Genomic DNA, 15,368 nt, shown 5'->3' with positions numbered 1-15,368 from the left:
TTGCCATCCAAGGCATAAGAAGAAATGGCAACCTTTTCACATTGGCCTGCGTATTGACTCAGCATGTGTATAGACAAGGACTGTAGGGAGTGCGACACCATGTATGGAGTCGGTTGGATCAGCTGTTGTGCAAAATAACTTGTTTCACGGAGGCATGTACTTTTTACTAGTCTCAATATGACGTTGTGGGGATGGATTATATTGCAGGAATCCTGTTTTAAGAAATCTCTTTATGTTAGCATTTCTTTCTTGATGTTATATTTTCTTAATGTAACATTTGACATGAATGATCCGATCATCCGACTGATATGCCTATATATGGGAATAGAAAATAGACATATTACTGATGTTATAGACTTGCCTTCAGTTACTATGATGATGGGTACTGCACAAAGTACTCTTAAATGGGTACAATGGATATTGCATAACCGTAGGGGCAAGCATTCCCAATTGGGCATCGTTCCCAGCGGGCATCGGTTTAGTGAGTCACCAAACCGATGCACTAGACTAGACCGATGCCTGTTGAGAACGATTCCCGTTGCGAGTGTCAGTGTTACCCATCACTAGAGTCTATAGTCACTATACACTAGACACTGTTACCCGTCACTAGAGTCCTGTGAATATGGTAAATGGTGCATTTATAGCGCCGTTATCCAAGGCGCTTTACAGAGATTGTGCATTACATTCACCCATTACATTCACACACACACACACACACACACACACACACACACACACACACACACACACACACACACACACACACACACACACACACACACACACACACACACACACACACACACACACACACACCGATGCTGGGGGAAACCATGCAAGGCACCAACCTGCACATCGGGAGCAATTTGGGTGTCAGTGTCTTGCTCAAGGACACTTCGACACCAACTCTGGGGGAGCCCAGGTTCGAACTGGCAACGTCCGGCCACTCTGCCCCATAGCCACTGCTAATCATCGATATAAAAATCAATGACTATAATTATTCCCCATCTCTGTACATGATGGAGAATTTGACATCACGTGCAAGTAAGTGCAAGTCCCCCCCCCCCCCCCCCCCCACCAACAGCTGCCAGGAGAGTCAAAACACTTCCATCAGAAGACTCTGTTAAGGCTCCTGGCTGCCGGAGCTGACAGAGACGCTCCACATGCAGTCACAGCAATTAGAACTTCACGTAATGTTGAACATGCAGTACTGGGACAGGAAGTGTCGCTAGGAAAAGACCACTATCTCCCACAGCTATTTCTACAGACTTTCCGTCAGCCTGCACGGCTCGCCACGTGCCATATATCGTCGGCTAGCGATGATGAGATGTGCATATGATGAGGTTCACATATGGCAGGGAGACTACAGTATGGGGTTGTCTTTCCATTTCTATTTTCCATGGCATATTAAAGTGGGATGGGGTGGGCTTTCACTCTAGTTACCCCAAAGCCACTGACTTCACACTTTCCCTTCTATAACCTTGTAGGGTCACAGAGAGACAAAGGCCTTGGTATATTTTCCGACAGGTTTATAATGCCACTTCAGATTTGCACATGCTACATATACTGAAAGATAAACAAGGACTAAAAATCCTAAGCCATACTTGCAAGCATGCAAGTTGAATGTAAGTGTTCCTGAAGGTTGTCTTGTCTGTACTGTTAAAGATATCATGTGCTGATGTTTTTATGAGGGATCCCAACGTCACAGGTGAGGATTTGTTGAAGGTCTGGCTGATGTAAGTAGGTCAGGCCCGTTGAAACACTTGTTGCTTTTCCAACTCGCTTGGATTTATCTCACCCAATAATTCCTTCTGCATTCACCATTGTGAAATATTGACCCTGATAGGGTGAGAGGTGATAACACTGCAAAATCTTGTCTCCCGTTCCTGTTTTGCTGCTTTGTTGACTTGATATGTGATAGGTACTGTAAGTCTACAGAAGCCATCTACACAATGGTGTAACTATTGCTGGAATAATGTTGAATTCAAATGTCTTACTTTACTGTAATTACAGTGTATATAAATACTGCTGTGTAATCTAACAACTACATCTTAAAAGAAGCTTTTGTATTGAACAGTGTTCCGAAGTAAATAGAAAGTTAAGCATCAAGTCTTTCTTATGCAAACATTTTCCTTTGTCAAAATAATGCACACATGTGTTAAGTTTTAACCTTCAGCATATAATGACTATTTTGTCATTTTGTTTTATATTTATTTAGAAAAGGAGGTCAAAAATAGATCAATAGGCATACACCACCTGGATAAAAGCAAAAGGCATAACAAAGACCTGACTTAAGTTAGTTCTTAAGCATTATTTACCCCAAACTGTGGATTAGAGTGCATGTTAAAAATCACACCCGTGTGAAGTGAGGGGTGCTAATATATTAGTCTAACTCATGTAAGTCTAACTCATGTTGATTAGGTGATGTAATGGTGATGTAAAACAAACGGTGCAAACACAAACATTAAACGCCATTAACAATAAAGAGACAATATGACGTAAATGACACATTATGATGTAAATTTTCCCTTCATTGTCAATGCATTTACAAAACGAACTAAAGACAAACATTAAGCCCCTCAAAAATCGGAATTTGGCCTGATAGAATATGACTACACAGTATTTATTACACATTGTAATTAATAAGGGCCTCGGCTGGCTATGTTCCCATTTCTTCCCCATGTCGAGTCATGGATTCTATTCACTCCACTAAAAATGCATTGAAACCTTTGTCTGCCTCACAATCGATTAGGATGGTGTGGCATTCTTGAAATGCTGTAAACAAAGCAGCGTGGCTGTTCTCCCTTGATGTCCCCAGCAAGAGGCTGCACGAGTGAACGCATTCCACTAGCTTAGAGGCTTTCCACACTGACACATCCCCACTGGCCACTGCGCAGCGGACTGAACACATCCATCACTGTGTGACACTGATAAAAGGCTCAGAACGCCTGCTCATCAATGACACAGACCACAGACATGCCTTACTTACACGGTCAAATGCATAGTGTTGATTTAACTCAGAGAGTATACTAATGGAACAAAATGGACCTATAAAAAAGGGTAAATTTAAAACATTTTCTTGGTAAATTGACACTGTAGAGGGCACCTCCACCAATATTTAACCTGAATGCTATAATTATAATGTGAGGTGGGCATGTGGAAATCTGACAGGACTTCCCAATGTGTTTGTCAGAAAATCGCTGTGCTCAACATAAAACAAAGAGTTTAACGTAGGATGGCAAGCTTGCGCTTTTCCAGTGCAGAGAGATGTGTTCGACACACAGAGCACATTGGGAAGTCTACAACAATATTCTATTTGTATTGCAGATGGACTGCAGACTGGAGTCACCTTTAGTTGCTTGCCCAAAAATTCTACAAGCTGTGTTGCAGTGAAAAGCATTGAGAGCTTGTAGTTCGGATCTGTGGTCTGCAACATACATGCATTGATTAGCCACCTGAAGTGGCATGTGAAAACGTCACATTAAGATTCTATATAGTCCTAACTAATCTCACATCTTTGTATAACTGTGTATTTTCTATAACTGTCCCCCTGAAGCACTGCAAATTATATTACTCTGCACAGCAGCTGCCTCTAAAAAACACAAATGCCTACTTTGGTGTTTATCTGTGTGATGCACCTTTTGAGTGGTTTATTACATGCAATTATTGTGTGGTGTGTAGTCAATGGAGGGGCAACTGTTTACATACAGTACTGCTCATATATAACATGATAGGACCGATATTAAGAAACCTGAAGGTGCCATTAAATTTAAGCCTTTTCCCATTTTGTAGACAGGCCGTGTTCAGCATATTAATAAGCTGTGTTTTGTGCCGCTGATGGCATAAAAATGCTCTCCAAGCATTTTGAGAGAATTCTAAAGCATGTGAAAGTGCAAAAGATTGGCTGTCTGATAATTCTCCTCCAAATCGGCTTCACTGAATGCCTTCACAGTGATAAGAATATGCAAATTTCTTACTACTGTCATAATGTCTACTGTACAACTGATCATGGGGGCAACTGTGGTTGTACCGGCTGTTTCCTCACCTCTGGCTACAGTTCTGACATATAAAATCACAAAATCACGTTTAATCAGAGCATTGAATGCTGCAGTAGACTTGTCTACTGACCTACCGCAACAAGTCTCCAGCACGAAATGCTATATTGTGAAATTCAGTAGGCTCCAACGACATGTGTTGTCCAACGTTACTAACCCTAACACAAAATATAATCCTAACTCTAACCCTAACCTCAGTCTTAACCAGCCACTCAAGTCCCCTAACCTCATATAATTTTTAACCAGACACATAGTCAGTTGACAACACGCGTCGTCGCTGGTAGCTGTGATCAACCACACAGAATGCCTACTGAGATCTTGGTAGATCATAAACGGCTACTGATTAAACGTTATTTTGTCCCTCTTATTATCAAGCAGGAGCCAGACTCCCCCCTGTTCGATTTCTCTCACAGATATGCTGCATTAAGAGTGACTGCATGAGAGGGGCTGCATTAAGAGTGACTGCATGAGAGGGGCTGCATTAAGAGTGACTGCATGAGAGGGGCTGCATTAAGAGTGACTGCATGAGAGGGGCTGTCCCCTTCATGTGGGGTCTGACTTTGGGGCAGCCCCCCCACCCCCCACATGCAGTGACCTCACATAGTCAAGATCAATAGCCGGCTGCACATTCCGTACCCCAAATCTTCAGGAGTCACTTGGCTGGCATCGGTATCCCAGTTATGCAAGCCATGTTCTGAATCCTTTACAATCCAGATATTTAGGGTAAATTCCAGTCATTGACATCCTACGTGCTAGACAACCAGATTTGACCTATGAGGGCAGCCTAATTCACAAACCAGACGGGGGGAGATGAGTTCCCGTCACTCAAGCTCTCAATCCTGCCAAGCCATGGGTCCTATATATATATATATATCACAGCACATTTCATGCATGCAACTCCAATTTATCACACTGATATAACACCCATTTTAGGCCTAAAGTTAACACAATGTTTTGAACATCTCCTTGAAATGTCAGTCATTCCACACAGAGTAAAGTTATGGAGTTTACATCGATCAGTTGGCTGGTCATTTAAAGGCTGACTGACTGCTCCATTTAACCAGACAGGCATAATAAGGGGATTAGCAGCCTATCAGATGACAGAGTTCAGTGCAGTTGGCTGCAGGTATACGGGCAGATATCATCATATCTTATGTCACATGCTTTGTTTAACTATCACTATGAAGACGTGCTAAATTCAACTCTAGTATGGGAGGCTTGTGTGAGGTACAATGCAAAAAAAATCATTACAGCAAGTAAAGTGCTTGCAAGCTTTCTTCTACCAGATATTTGATGTACTAGTGAGTAGTGATCTTCAAAAGTACCCATAAAACACTTCTACATAAACTCTTTTCGTGCAGTTAAAGACACACACACACACACACACACACACACACACACACACACACACACACACGTCTGGCTGCGTGAAGGTGGGTGCCGATGTCACAGAGCGATGGAGGTGAAATGATCTGTTCAGAGGAAAGCTGAGCCTCTTCATTGTGATATCAGAGCCCACATAGCATGGCCTCGCACACATTCACCTAATTTCACAACTTAGGGGTTGGAGCAAGTCAGCGAGCCACAGTGTGCTGCTGAAATGTAATTCTCCAACGTGCATTTTTTGCCAGGTGCTTCAGCACCTGGACTACATTGGCACGCACGCACCACTACTGACGACATAAAGACGACCGTAGTGGACACTTTTTAATGATTGGCTGCCTCTAAGCTAATGGGAGACTTACCCATAAAACCCATAGTCTGAACGGCATAAAAACCCATACTCTGAACGCCGCAATGAGGAGCGAGTGGTACTGGCAACAGAAGCTAATGTTATGAGCTAACTGGAGCTAGAGGAAAGCCTTAACAAAACAGTGAGTGAACCAACAACAGAATGTCGGAAACTAACAAAAACGGGCGTTACAATTGCTTGTTGAACCTGACGGACTTCTTTCCAATACGAAACAGTCTTGTCCAGGTTTAAATAATAAAACATTAAAGAGAGTGAATTAGACATTATAACCATAATAATTAACTAATCTAATCTAAAATGTGTCACTGAAGGAGGGCATGACGTCTCTTCATGTCTTAAAATGTTATGTGTTTGAGTGACTTTGAGTGACACTGATCCTAGTTCTCTAATTCTTAGAATAGTTATATATTTCAAACATGATTTATCGTTTTAACTCGTCTCATGGGTTTGAAGCAAGGCTGGCCAGTGTTGAAGCACTGAGCCCTAATGGTCAGAGCTGAGAATGCAGACGGGCCGCTGAATTTAGCATTTCGTGCAGCTCAGGTTTAACATTGAGCACTTCCGCATTTTGGTGTCCAAATCGAAAAAATGCGGAAGTAGTTCTTCTGGGTGCTTCAAAACGCCACTGAGCAACTTTCATCGAAATGAATAGCAAGAAGGGGTAGGGCAGTCCGCCCTTTATCCTTTATAACTTGAAGGCTATAAAGATGTAGGCTCTGAATAAACACTTTATTTCTGCTTAGCCCAAAGTAAACCAAGTCATCGGCGGGAACGAAAGCATGAATTTCAAAAGGACAAGATTCAGGCACAAGCACAATTTCTTCAAAGTATCCTTCATGAAGTACTCGTAATTATAGAATCCTTCTGCATACTGGCCACAGGTTCGTCAAAAGTGGTTTGTTGTGAAATTAACTTGAAATGCACCATGTCACACCAAATAGTCCAACTAGTCCATGGAGAGTTGGCTTTTACACGGCACATATTCCGGACAGTAAAACATGTATGAATGGACCCCCGTTACCTGAGCAAATTAGACCAGGTTGACTCTGAAAGCCGTACAGAGGAAAGAGCAAAGCAACAACTGTGATAGTTCTTGTGAGCAGATACCTGCATGCTAATAAGCAGCTTCGGCCTCTCCTCCAGATGTCTAGAGAGGCCCTCTCTAGACCCCAGAAACAGAGTATCCATAACCGTCTTCCAGACTGCCCAGATGCTGGTGGACAAGTGCCAGGAAGAAAGGGAAGACGCAGGGATTTGAGCCCTGCAAGCCCCTCCTCAACACCACAGAGAAAGCACGGGATAGGGCCACAGGAAGTATCGCACTGTGTCTTAATATATCACATCTTCGATCCAACCTGATGAATTATTCAGACTGCACTATCTACTGTGCCTCTCACCTAAAAACATCTGCCCTGCCAGCCTGACTGGTATAGGCCTGGCTGCTGCAGGGAGCCTTTTGACTGCTGCTGTCTTATCCTACCCTGGGCACTATTACATTTAACCTCCCTCTCGGTCTTCATGTCGCCCATTAGATGTTAGAAGCATGCGTGTAAGTATCACCGAAAAGATACAGTATGCTATCCAATCATTTTGGTGTGCAGGAAGACGAATGTCTGCAGACTATATTGCTATAATAACTGGGTCATATGCTGTCATATGCTAAGCTAACTCAAGGGTAACTAAAGTCAAGTCTTGCCCCATTACCATAAGAAAGGAAGAGTTGGGAACGCCTTTGACTTTGGGGCGAGTGGTTGTAAAACATTCCAGCTCTGGCCTGTGTCATGCTCACCCGGAGAGACAAGCAGAGTAGCACATGTTGTCTTTCCATATACTGGGTGACAATTACAAATTTAAATAAGTGACTCTTACACACACAATATACTGTAAGTTACCTGGCTGCACACTAATGATTTTGGATTTTATCGTTCCATGACTTAAGTCATTCGTCACAATGTGTCACCATGCAACATAATGTGAACTTGTAGATCTGCTATTTATTTATTTTAGTTTTCCATTACATGACCAAAATAGGGATGCCAAGTTAAAAGTGACAAAACACCAGCATCTTTCATTCCTTCTTTGTGCATTTCTGATTTACAACTGCCAGCAGGCTAAATGAAGAAACGTGCATCCCAACATTCTCCACTATGCATGCCCAAAGCCAATAGAATTGGTTCACTGAGTGACTTTATTGAGAAAATGCATATGCATAAATAAATACATAACTGGACATAACTGTCACAAGGACAATACAACACATCTCAAGAGCTTATTTCCATTGTTGTCCTTTGAGAGTAAGCGTATCTGTAAACTGTTAAGTGCTTTACAATTTTACAGAGTCGAACGTAATCGACGCAAGAAGCACTAAGCAACAGGGGGTGAGAGAAATGTCTCCCTTCCAGTCCAACCCCAATCCAACGCAAGCGCAAGGAGCGCAAGAGCGGTCCTCGACGCAAGCAAAGCAAAATTACCCCTGGCAACCTTTGGCAGCAGAGAGAAAGAAGGCTTTTCCTCCTCCGCTCGGCCCCTCTTTCTGGAAAGAGGATGACACTTTCGCCGGCACATTGAGTTGTAAACGTAAACATGATCGGCATGTAATATCACATTGAAAGTTAAACAAGACAACATGACATCATCGTTCGAAGCACTGCTTTGCAAACTCGTCGGTGATCATCAGGCCTGGAGTCTGGACTGCCCAATCAACATTATGTCCAGTGGGCAGTGGGCCGCCAAATGAATGGACCACTCCCCTTGCTTTAATATGTTTTTGGGCCAAATGTTAGCCCTGAATCTTTTACCCAGTCAAGCCCTGGTTTTCAGACGAGAGCTCAGCGGAATTACAGCGGAGAACAGTGTGTACAAGCTCTGATAGCTGTGTATAATTTATCATATCATATGCTTCCATTTGGTGACAATTTGGCCTTTTACAGACGCGACCAACAAACCGTGTTGTCCATTTCCTCATGCGGGTACTATGTAAGGACAAATAACGTTGCGTTTTTTGTGTGCTTTTGACTCACCCCTCCGCAAGGACTGTAGGCCCTATACACTAGCATGAATATGACACTATCAACTGTGTGTGTGTGTGTGTGTGTGTGTGTGTGTGTGTGTGTCACCCGTGCACTGTGCATGTCCCTATTCAGAGAGTTCATCACTTTACGATGCAAGTGATACTAGAAGAAAGCTCGGCTCGTTTTTGTAGTGAAGCAATTAGCAGTGTGTGATCAGCGGCCTGGAGTTGGAATGTGTGAGCAGGTCAGTAGCGCCATTAGTAGAGTAAAGGGCACCACCTGGAATGCTCAGAGATATCAAATCACAACAGGGGAAGGTGGGGGCTGGGCTGCTAACTGAAGCTGGGCTGAAGGCTGATTCCCCGCTCTCCTTACTCGCGACAGGAAGCACACAAACATATATCCACGCGGCTAACGAAAAACCTCCTACACTACACATTCGCCGAGGTACGTGGCGGCGCGTACCCTCTTTTAGCTGGTCCGTCCGGCGTGGGGGAAGAGGCATGTGGATGGATGCCCACATTCCAGCACTGGCGGCTACCGTTTAAAATAGAAGCGTATATAATGTGGCGTAACATGGACATGCAAGAAGAACAGGTGTGAAGTAAAGGGTGACGGACTCCGCGCCCTCCACCAAAAAGACAATCTTGCGGTTCTCACACACACACAAGAACAAACGCTGACACACGTGTAAACAATACCCCACGTCTTCCCGAAGCCATTCCACAGACTTGTGTACAGTTAAAATAAGGACCTGCGCAGAAAAAGCAAAGCTGAGGCATCAGCAGTACAGTACGTGCTGTTTTTTGTGCACATCTTATAGGGGCAGTTCAGAGGGCTCTTTGAGATGCCACAGCAAAAAACAACGATCTGGCCCCCTTCCATCTTCACAGTCATTTCCCATGTCATGGCACTGTGCTGGACTGGGAAAAGACATAGGCAACTGCTGTGCTCCCAGAATGCATGTTTACAGAGAGTTCCCATCAGTGAGTACACAGTAAAAAGAACTCCCCGAAGGCCTGTGTTTAACCTTCGGGTTACAAGTGGCTGGCCACTCCAGTGGACAGCCCACCCCCTCTCGTCCCAACTATTAACTCTTTTCTTGCTCGCTTTGGTCGCCAGCGCTGAGACACAAAAGCTCTCTCGCTGTGACACTCTGACCCTCCGCTAAGTTCCACAGCCACAGCGAAGACAGTTTATTCAAAAGACGTAATCAATGAATGGGATGTTATGAATAAAATAATTACTGCTGCAAACCCCTTTTTTCTGTGATCACATCAGATTTTACCTTTGAAAGACAATGCACATAAAACAGCCATACAAAATTAGGATTTATTTGACAATAGTTTGATTCTTCAATCTATTTATATAATCTGTTCACCCTTTGAAGCCTATGTTCTCCAGAATGGCTGGGTCCCAATTCGTTAAAATCGTGCACTTGGTGGGGGATCCAGCTACTAGGACTTATATCTCATGTCTGGGGGCTGGGGCCAGCACATTTATGTTGGCAATACATGAACTTGAGCAAATGGGTCTTTTGAGGTGATAGGCTACGCTATGTTTTTACTGAAGTTTATATACATTTCTTGATTTCACTAGCATAACTAATTGCATGACTGAAATTGTGATCTAGTTGACAGCAATGCACACATCAGACAACCAGCCTATGAGGGTAATCGCTAGCACACATTGTAAGCAAGTACAAGCAAGCATGTTTACAAATACTTCTCTCCCTCTCACACACTAACACACAACTAGGGTGGGGGGGGGGGGGGTGGATTGGTTAGTCAACCTGCCTATATAAACAGATGAAGTCTAATGCGGAGTAAATGCCCCTGGGATATATGCTGACAATGATTGGAAACATGTGCTCATGGGGCCAGGGTAAGGGATTATGCGGTGATACAGCAATGTCATGCATCTTTCTTTCTTTCTTTCTTTCTCTTTCTTTAGAAACAGGTTGTCTGTTGCTGTCTGTTGCTTTCACTCTTCAGTTTCATAACACAGAAGCACAGTTCATCTTTGCTGATCTTTCTCAACAGTGGTGATATATCATTCACAGCAGTACACCAGTGACATTGTGTTTCATTGAGCAGCAGTGATTCAGTTGTAGTGAAATTAGTTAAGCAGCAGTGCTAATTAGGCATCCTTCAAGGTATTATCTACAAGCAATGACATGGAATGTAGACAAGGCATCGCATCAAGGTTGCTTATGCCAAACTTGTGCACATTAATCAGACTAGACGTTTCCTATGACAACTCAACAAATCCAACGGAAGCACCTTTTCCAGGTCATGACGCATCATAAAGGGGATATTTTCATTTCCCCCTCATGACTGTTAATATTATCTTGATGGGGTCTGGATTTCAGCTATTGATATAATGGGCACCATCCTTTACCAACAAGCCAAACTCATTCTGACAGCATCATACAGGCAGCTCATTGTCAAGGCCCCGCTACCCAGAATGCTGTAGCCAGCTGTTTTCTTTGTGGATCAAACCAAAAGAAAACACCGGAGCAAGGTCATCAGCAAAGCCAGGCTGTTCTCCTTCGAAATCTACAACAGAGAGAGGAATCGCCATGTATGTAACAAGTCTAACAGTATTCTCTCTGTTCTTCCTGAGATTCTCTCGGAGATAGAGCTGTCCATTATTCCGCCTCCTTACTTCGAGAGAAAGTCCCGCTCTTTTAAAGGAAAATAAATAAATAATGCATAACCCATGAAAGCTCCTCTTTAATACAATGTTGTTGGGTGTTTGTTGATCATCTACATCTGTGTGTGTGTGTGTGTGTGTGTGTGTGTGTGTGTGTGTGTGTGTGTGTGTGTGTGTGTGAAAGCTTTTTTGGGAGGGTTATCTCTCACATCCAGCTGTCCAGCTGCACGCTAGACAGGATAGACAACAGCCACAGTATCAGATAGGCTGGCCTTCACGTTCCTGGCATAATGAAACAATTACTTTGATTGCCCTCTTGACATACTGACAGGTGCCTCTGAATGGACAGCATAAAACAATCAAATAATAAAACCTGAAATTATTGTAATGAGTAATGAATTAAATAAATATTCACTCATCGTGTACTGTACCATACATTTAACTTTGTCTGCATAATGAAGAGGAGAAAGCAAGCTAAATCTGTTTACGTCCGATCCTATCCAACCACAAAACAAATAGGACAGTAATGTTTTGTTGAACTCTCCATAAACATAATACAGTATCAATTATGGTCTCTATTTAGTAACCACTGATAGATACCTCCCCCACAAGTCTTTGGCAGGCATTCGTCACATTATGATGTTGGCAGCAGTAGAGGCTGGGAGGTTTGAATTTCACACACACAGACACCTGAAGCCTTTCTTCCCTGCGTCTCGTCTGCCCCGGCCCACCGCATCATCAGCCCTTTGCTAGCATCACAATTACAAACGTTCACAGCAGGTTCACTCATAAAACTGCACACAGCCAATTGCCAAGCTGGAGTATAAAACATTTTCACTTGATTTCATTTCACCTCGTTTCTTTATATTCAGATGTTGAAAGCAAACTTCAAACCTAAAGCATAACTTAGATTTCCTTGCCAAAACAAATTAGATTTTCAAGGTAAAAAGTTTAAAAAAAAACAGCAAGCAACAAAGTATGATACGTGAGAACCACTGGTACAACATTAGGAAGCAAGCCCAAATAAGCAACTACACAAACAAGCGTGCAACTAACAATATTTACAAGCAACTTTACAGAAAAACAAGGCAAAGTCACTTATAATAAGCAGACATGGCGACACTGGATGGGATGTGCATGCCGTGCACTGGCTGCCACATTGGTTCACTCCTGCGTGTGGCCAGAGAGGTCCCGCTCCCAGGCACTCACGCTCATTGCTCATGGGTCGTGTGCAGAATGAGACGTCCAGATTCAGTTGGAAACGCCACTGCTATTCTGTTGTATTAGCAGAGGTGCTCAGCCTCACACACAAACCAGCAGGTCTTAAAGTGTGAACACACCCAGGTAAATAGCTGTGTTTCCACAGAAAATAAGTCCAAAGCCAATATCTCTTAATGCAAGGGTAGCGAATACACACACACACACACACACACACACACACACACACACACACACACACACACACACACACACACACACACACACACACACACACACACACACACACACACACACACTTACTTTAATCACCCCCTGCCTGGTATCACCTTGTGATAAAGACTACTGGAGGGAGAGAGAAAGGAGGGCTGTCTCACATGAACTCACACACTCTGCCCTGGTTAGAAAGACCAACAACAAACCTCATACTGCCTTTAGCCATGGGAAAAAGTTTAGCACATTTCAACAAAAAACGATCAGACATGATCTCACTAGGTAACCAGAACTCCAACGCCATCACATCAATGATTAATAATAGCCAAGGCACAGCATAGATAATGAACACAAGGAGTAGCTTCTATACTTACTCAGTTGGTCCCACACAGGTTCAAGACTTCTCTTCAGGTATGCCATTAAACAACCTTTCCTCTTGTACTGAGACTGAGATGGAATATTCCAGAGCCAGTTGCTTATCCAAAACAGAGGTGACAGGGTTTAAAGCTCTAGCTGCCTGCACTGTGCGTGTCTGAGTCCGCTCCCTCTCTCTAGCTCGCTCTGACACACTGTCATAGTGCTGCCTGCCTCTGGCCAGAGCTGCTCTCTAGCCCCACCCCTCACACATACACACACGGAGGGAGAGAGAGAGAGAGAGAGAGAGAGAGAGAGAGAGAGAGAGAGAGAGAGAGAGAGAGAGAGAGAGCAATTAAGGCAGTTAGGCAGATGTGGATATACACAACCACGGGGAGTTTACTTATGTCTATATACAAATCTAACTATCTGTATAGCTGAGCGTTAACACGGTTTCTCTGTGTATTTAGTCTGTGGGCATTCATGCATTACCTCCATAACACACATACTGTACTTTCAAACTGCTACAGTAGGTAATACTGTATATGCAGAACAGAAAGGTGTGACACACATACAGTACACAGGCTGGCAACCAGTTAATTTACACAAGCGCACTTCAAATGACCCTCATTAACATGGGTTAACTAGTTATTAGCATATAAAGCACCACAATCCTATACACTTGTATTTTGGTTTTAAAAAGTCAATATTGAGATGCTGATGGCCTAGTGCAGGGGTTTTCAACTGATTATGAACCAGGGACCACCACGCTGACTAATAATCAACCTGGGGACCACCACCTTGACTAAGAATCAACCTGGGGACCACTGTTGAGTTGGGTGAGGGGATATTACAATTAATATCAAATTTGTTAATTTGAGGTGAATTAAATCAAGCCTTAACAGTCAGTAATTTAACTGGCATATGCTAGTCGTCCGGAATTATTCCTTTTCCATGGTTGCCCTTACTCTGTTCTCTTAACCTTCCATATTAAACTCATAGATAGCAGACACATGCGATTGCATGATTATATGGGCACATTTGACATTTCCTAATAGACTCAACCAGTCAATCCGGTTCACTTTCCCTCAAAATTCAAACTCCCTTTCTGTGGAAGTTCTTGACATCCGACTTCCCAGTAAGTAATTGATGTCATCATACATCACCAGGTCACTTAATGAACTAGTTTGTTTCCCAACTAGTGGTAATTAAAAATCAGACCAGTCTGAAGCGAGTGGTGAAACAGCACCCCCTATTGGTACTTGGGACACAGGGACATAGTCACATAGGTTGGGACATAGGGTCAAAGCTGTTCCTTGGAGTGGTTGCACCACTCAAAAACATACTAAATGCATGGCCAGGGACCACATGCAATACCTTCACGGACCACCAGTTGAAAACCTCTGGCCTAGTGGTTAAGGCCATTACAACACATACAGTAGCCTATAGTCTCACCTTTGCTGCATGTCACTTCCCAACGCTACCCGTTTCCTGTCACCCTCCACTGTACTATCCAAATGAAGGCAGAAAAGCCCAACAAATATCTTTAAAAATTCACACCCGTGTGAACTGAGTGGTGCAACTCCCCTCTCCCCCTGCCCCCCCTCTCTCTCGCTCTCTCTCTCTCTCTCTCTCTCTCTCTCTCTCATTAGCAGGCAACAGTGCAGCACGATCTCTCTCTCTCTGTTTCTGGCACAACAGTGCCACTTTTGCCCCTACTGGTACTCATAGTCACATAGTCACATAGGTTAACACGGACATTGCTGTTCCTTGTAGTGGTGCACCACTCAAAAGTTAAATTAAAAAAGTGTATACTATCCCAGGATAGTGTAGTATACACTATACTGAGATGCTTACAATTGTGAAAGGGCCATGATGCAATGGCATATTATGACTGCATCACAATGTTCATGATGTGGAATTAGAACATGCCTTTTCCAAGAAGGATCCTCAGGGTACAACGAGGAAGGGGTGTGATAAGAGCAGGGATGTTAAGTCGGGGACGCCGCTCTCTAAAATAGCAGGTGCTAATTATATACGTCACACACAGCTAGGCACACTGGCACAGCTAAAGAGGCAGACGCAATGCCAAGTTTTGAGGTGTCGGGA

The 15,368-nt window shown here is 43.4% G+C and overlaps 1 protein-coding gene across 2 annotated transcripts in view; it reads right to left on the bottom strand.

Annotated features, from left to right (window-relative positions):
• sema4ba (sema domain, immunoglobulin domain (Ig), transmembrane domain (TM) and short cytoplasmic domain, (semaphorin) 4Ba) overlaps positions 1-13,459 on the bottom strand; it is a 59,867-nt gene extending 46,408 nt beyond the window's left edge. Inside the window, exon 1 of one of the 2 annotated variants that reach the window (XM_080761602.1) lies at positions 13,280-13,459. In XM_080761602.1, the coding sequence (XP_080617728.1) occupies positions 13,280-13,325 (46 nt within the window). In that variant the 5' untranslated portion in view covers positions 13,326-13,459. The remainder of the gene's footprint in view (positions 1-13,279) is intronic. The other variant, XM_080761601.1, reaches the window with a different exon arrangement.
• Between the last annotated feature and the right edge of the window lie 1,909 nt (positions 13,460-15,368).

The sequence above is a fragment of the Protomyctophum bolini genome (genome assembly GCF_963924005.1).
Source record: "Protomyctophum bolini genome assembly, chromosome: 4".
Taxonomy (NCBI): domain Eukaryota; kingdom Metazoa; phylum Chordata; class Actinopteri; order Myctophiformes; family Myctophidae; genus Protomyctophum; species Protomyctophum bolini.
This window is presented reverse-complemented; position numbering and strand designations above follow the sequence as displayed.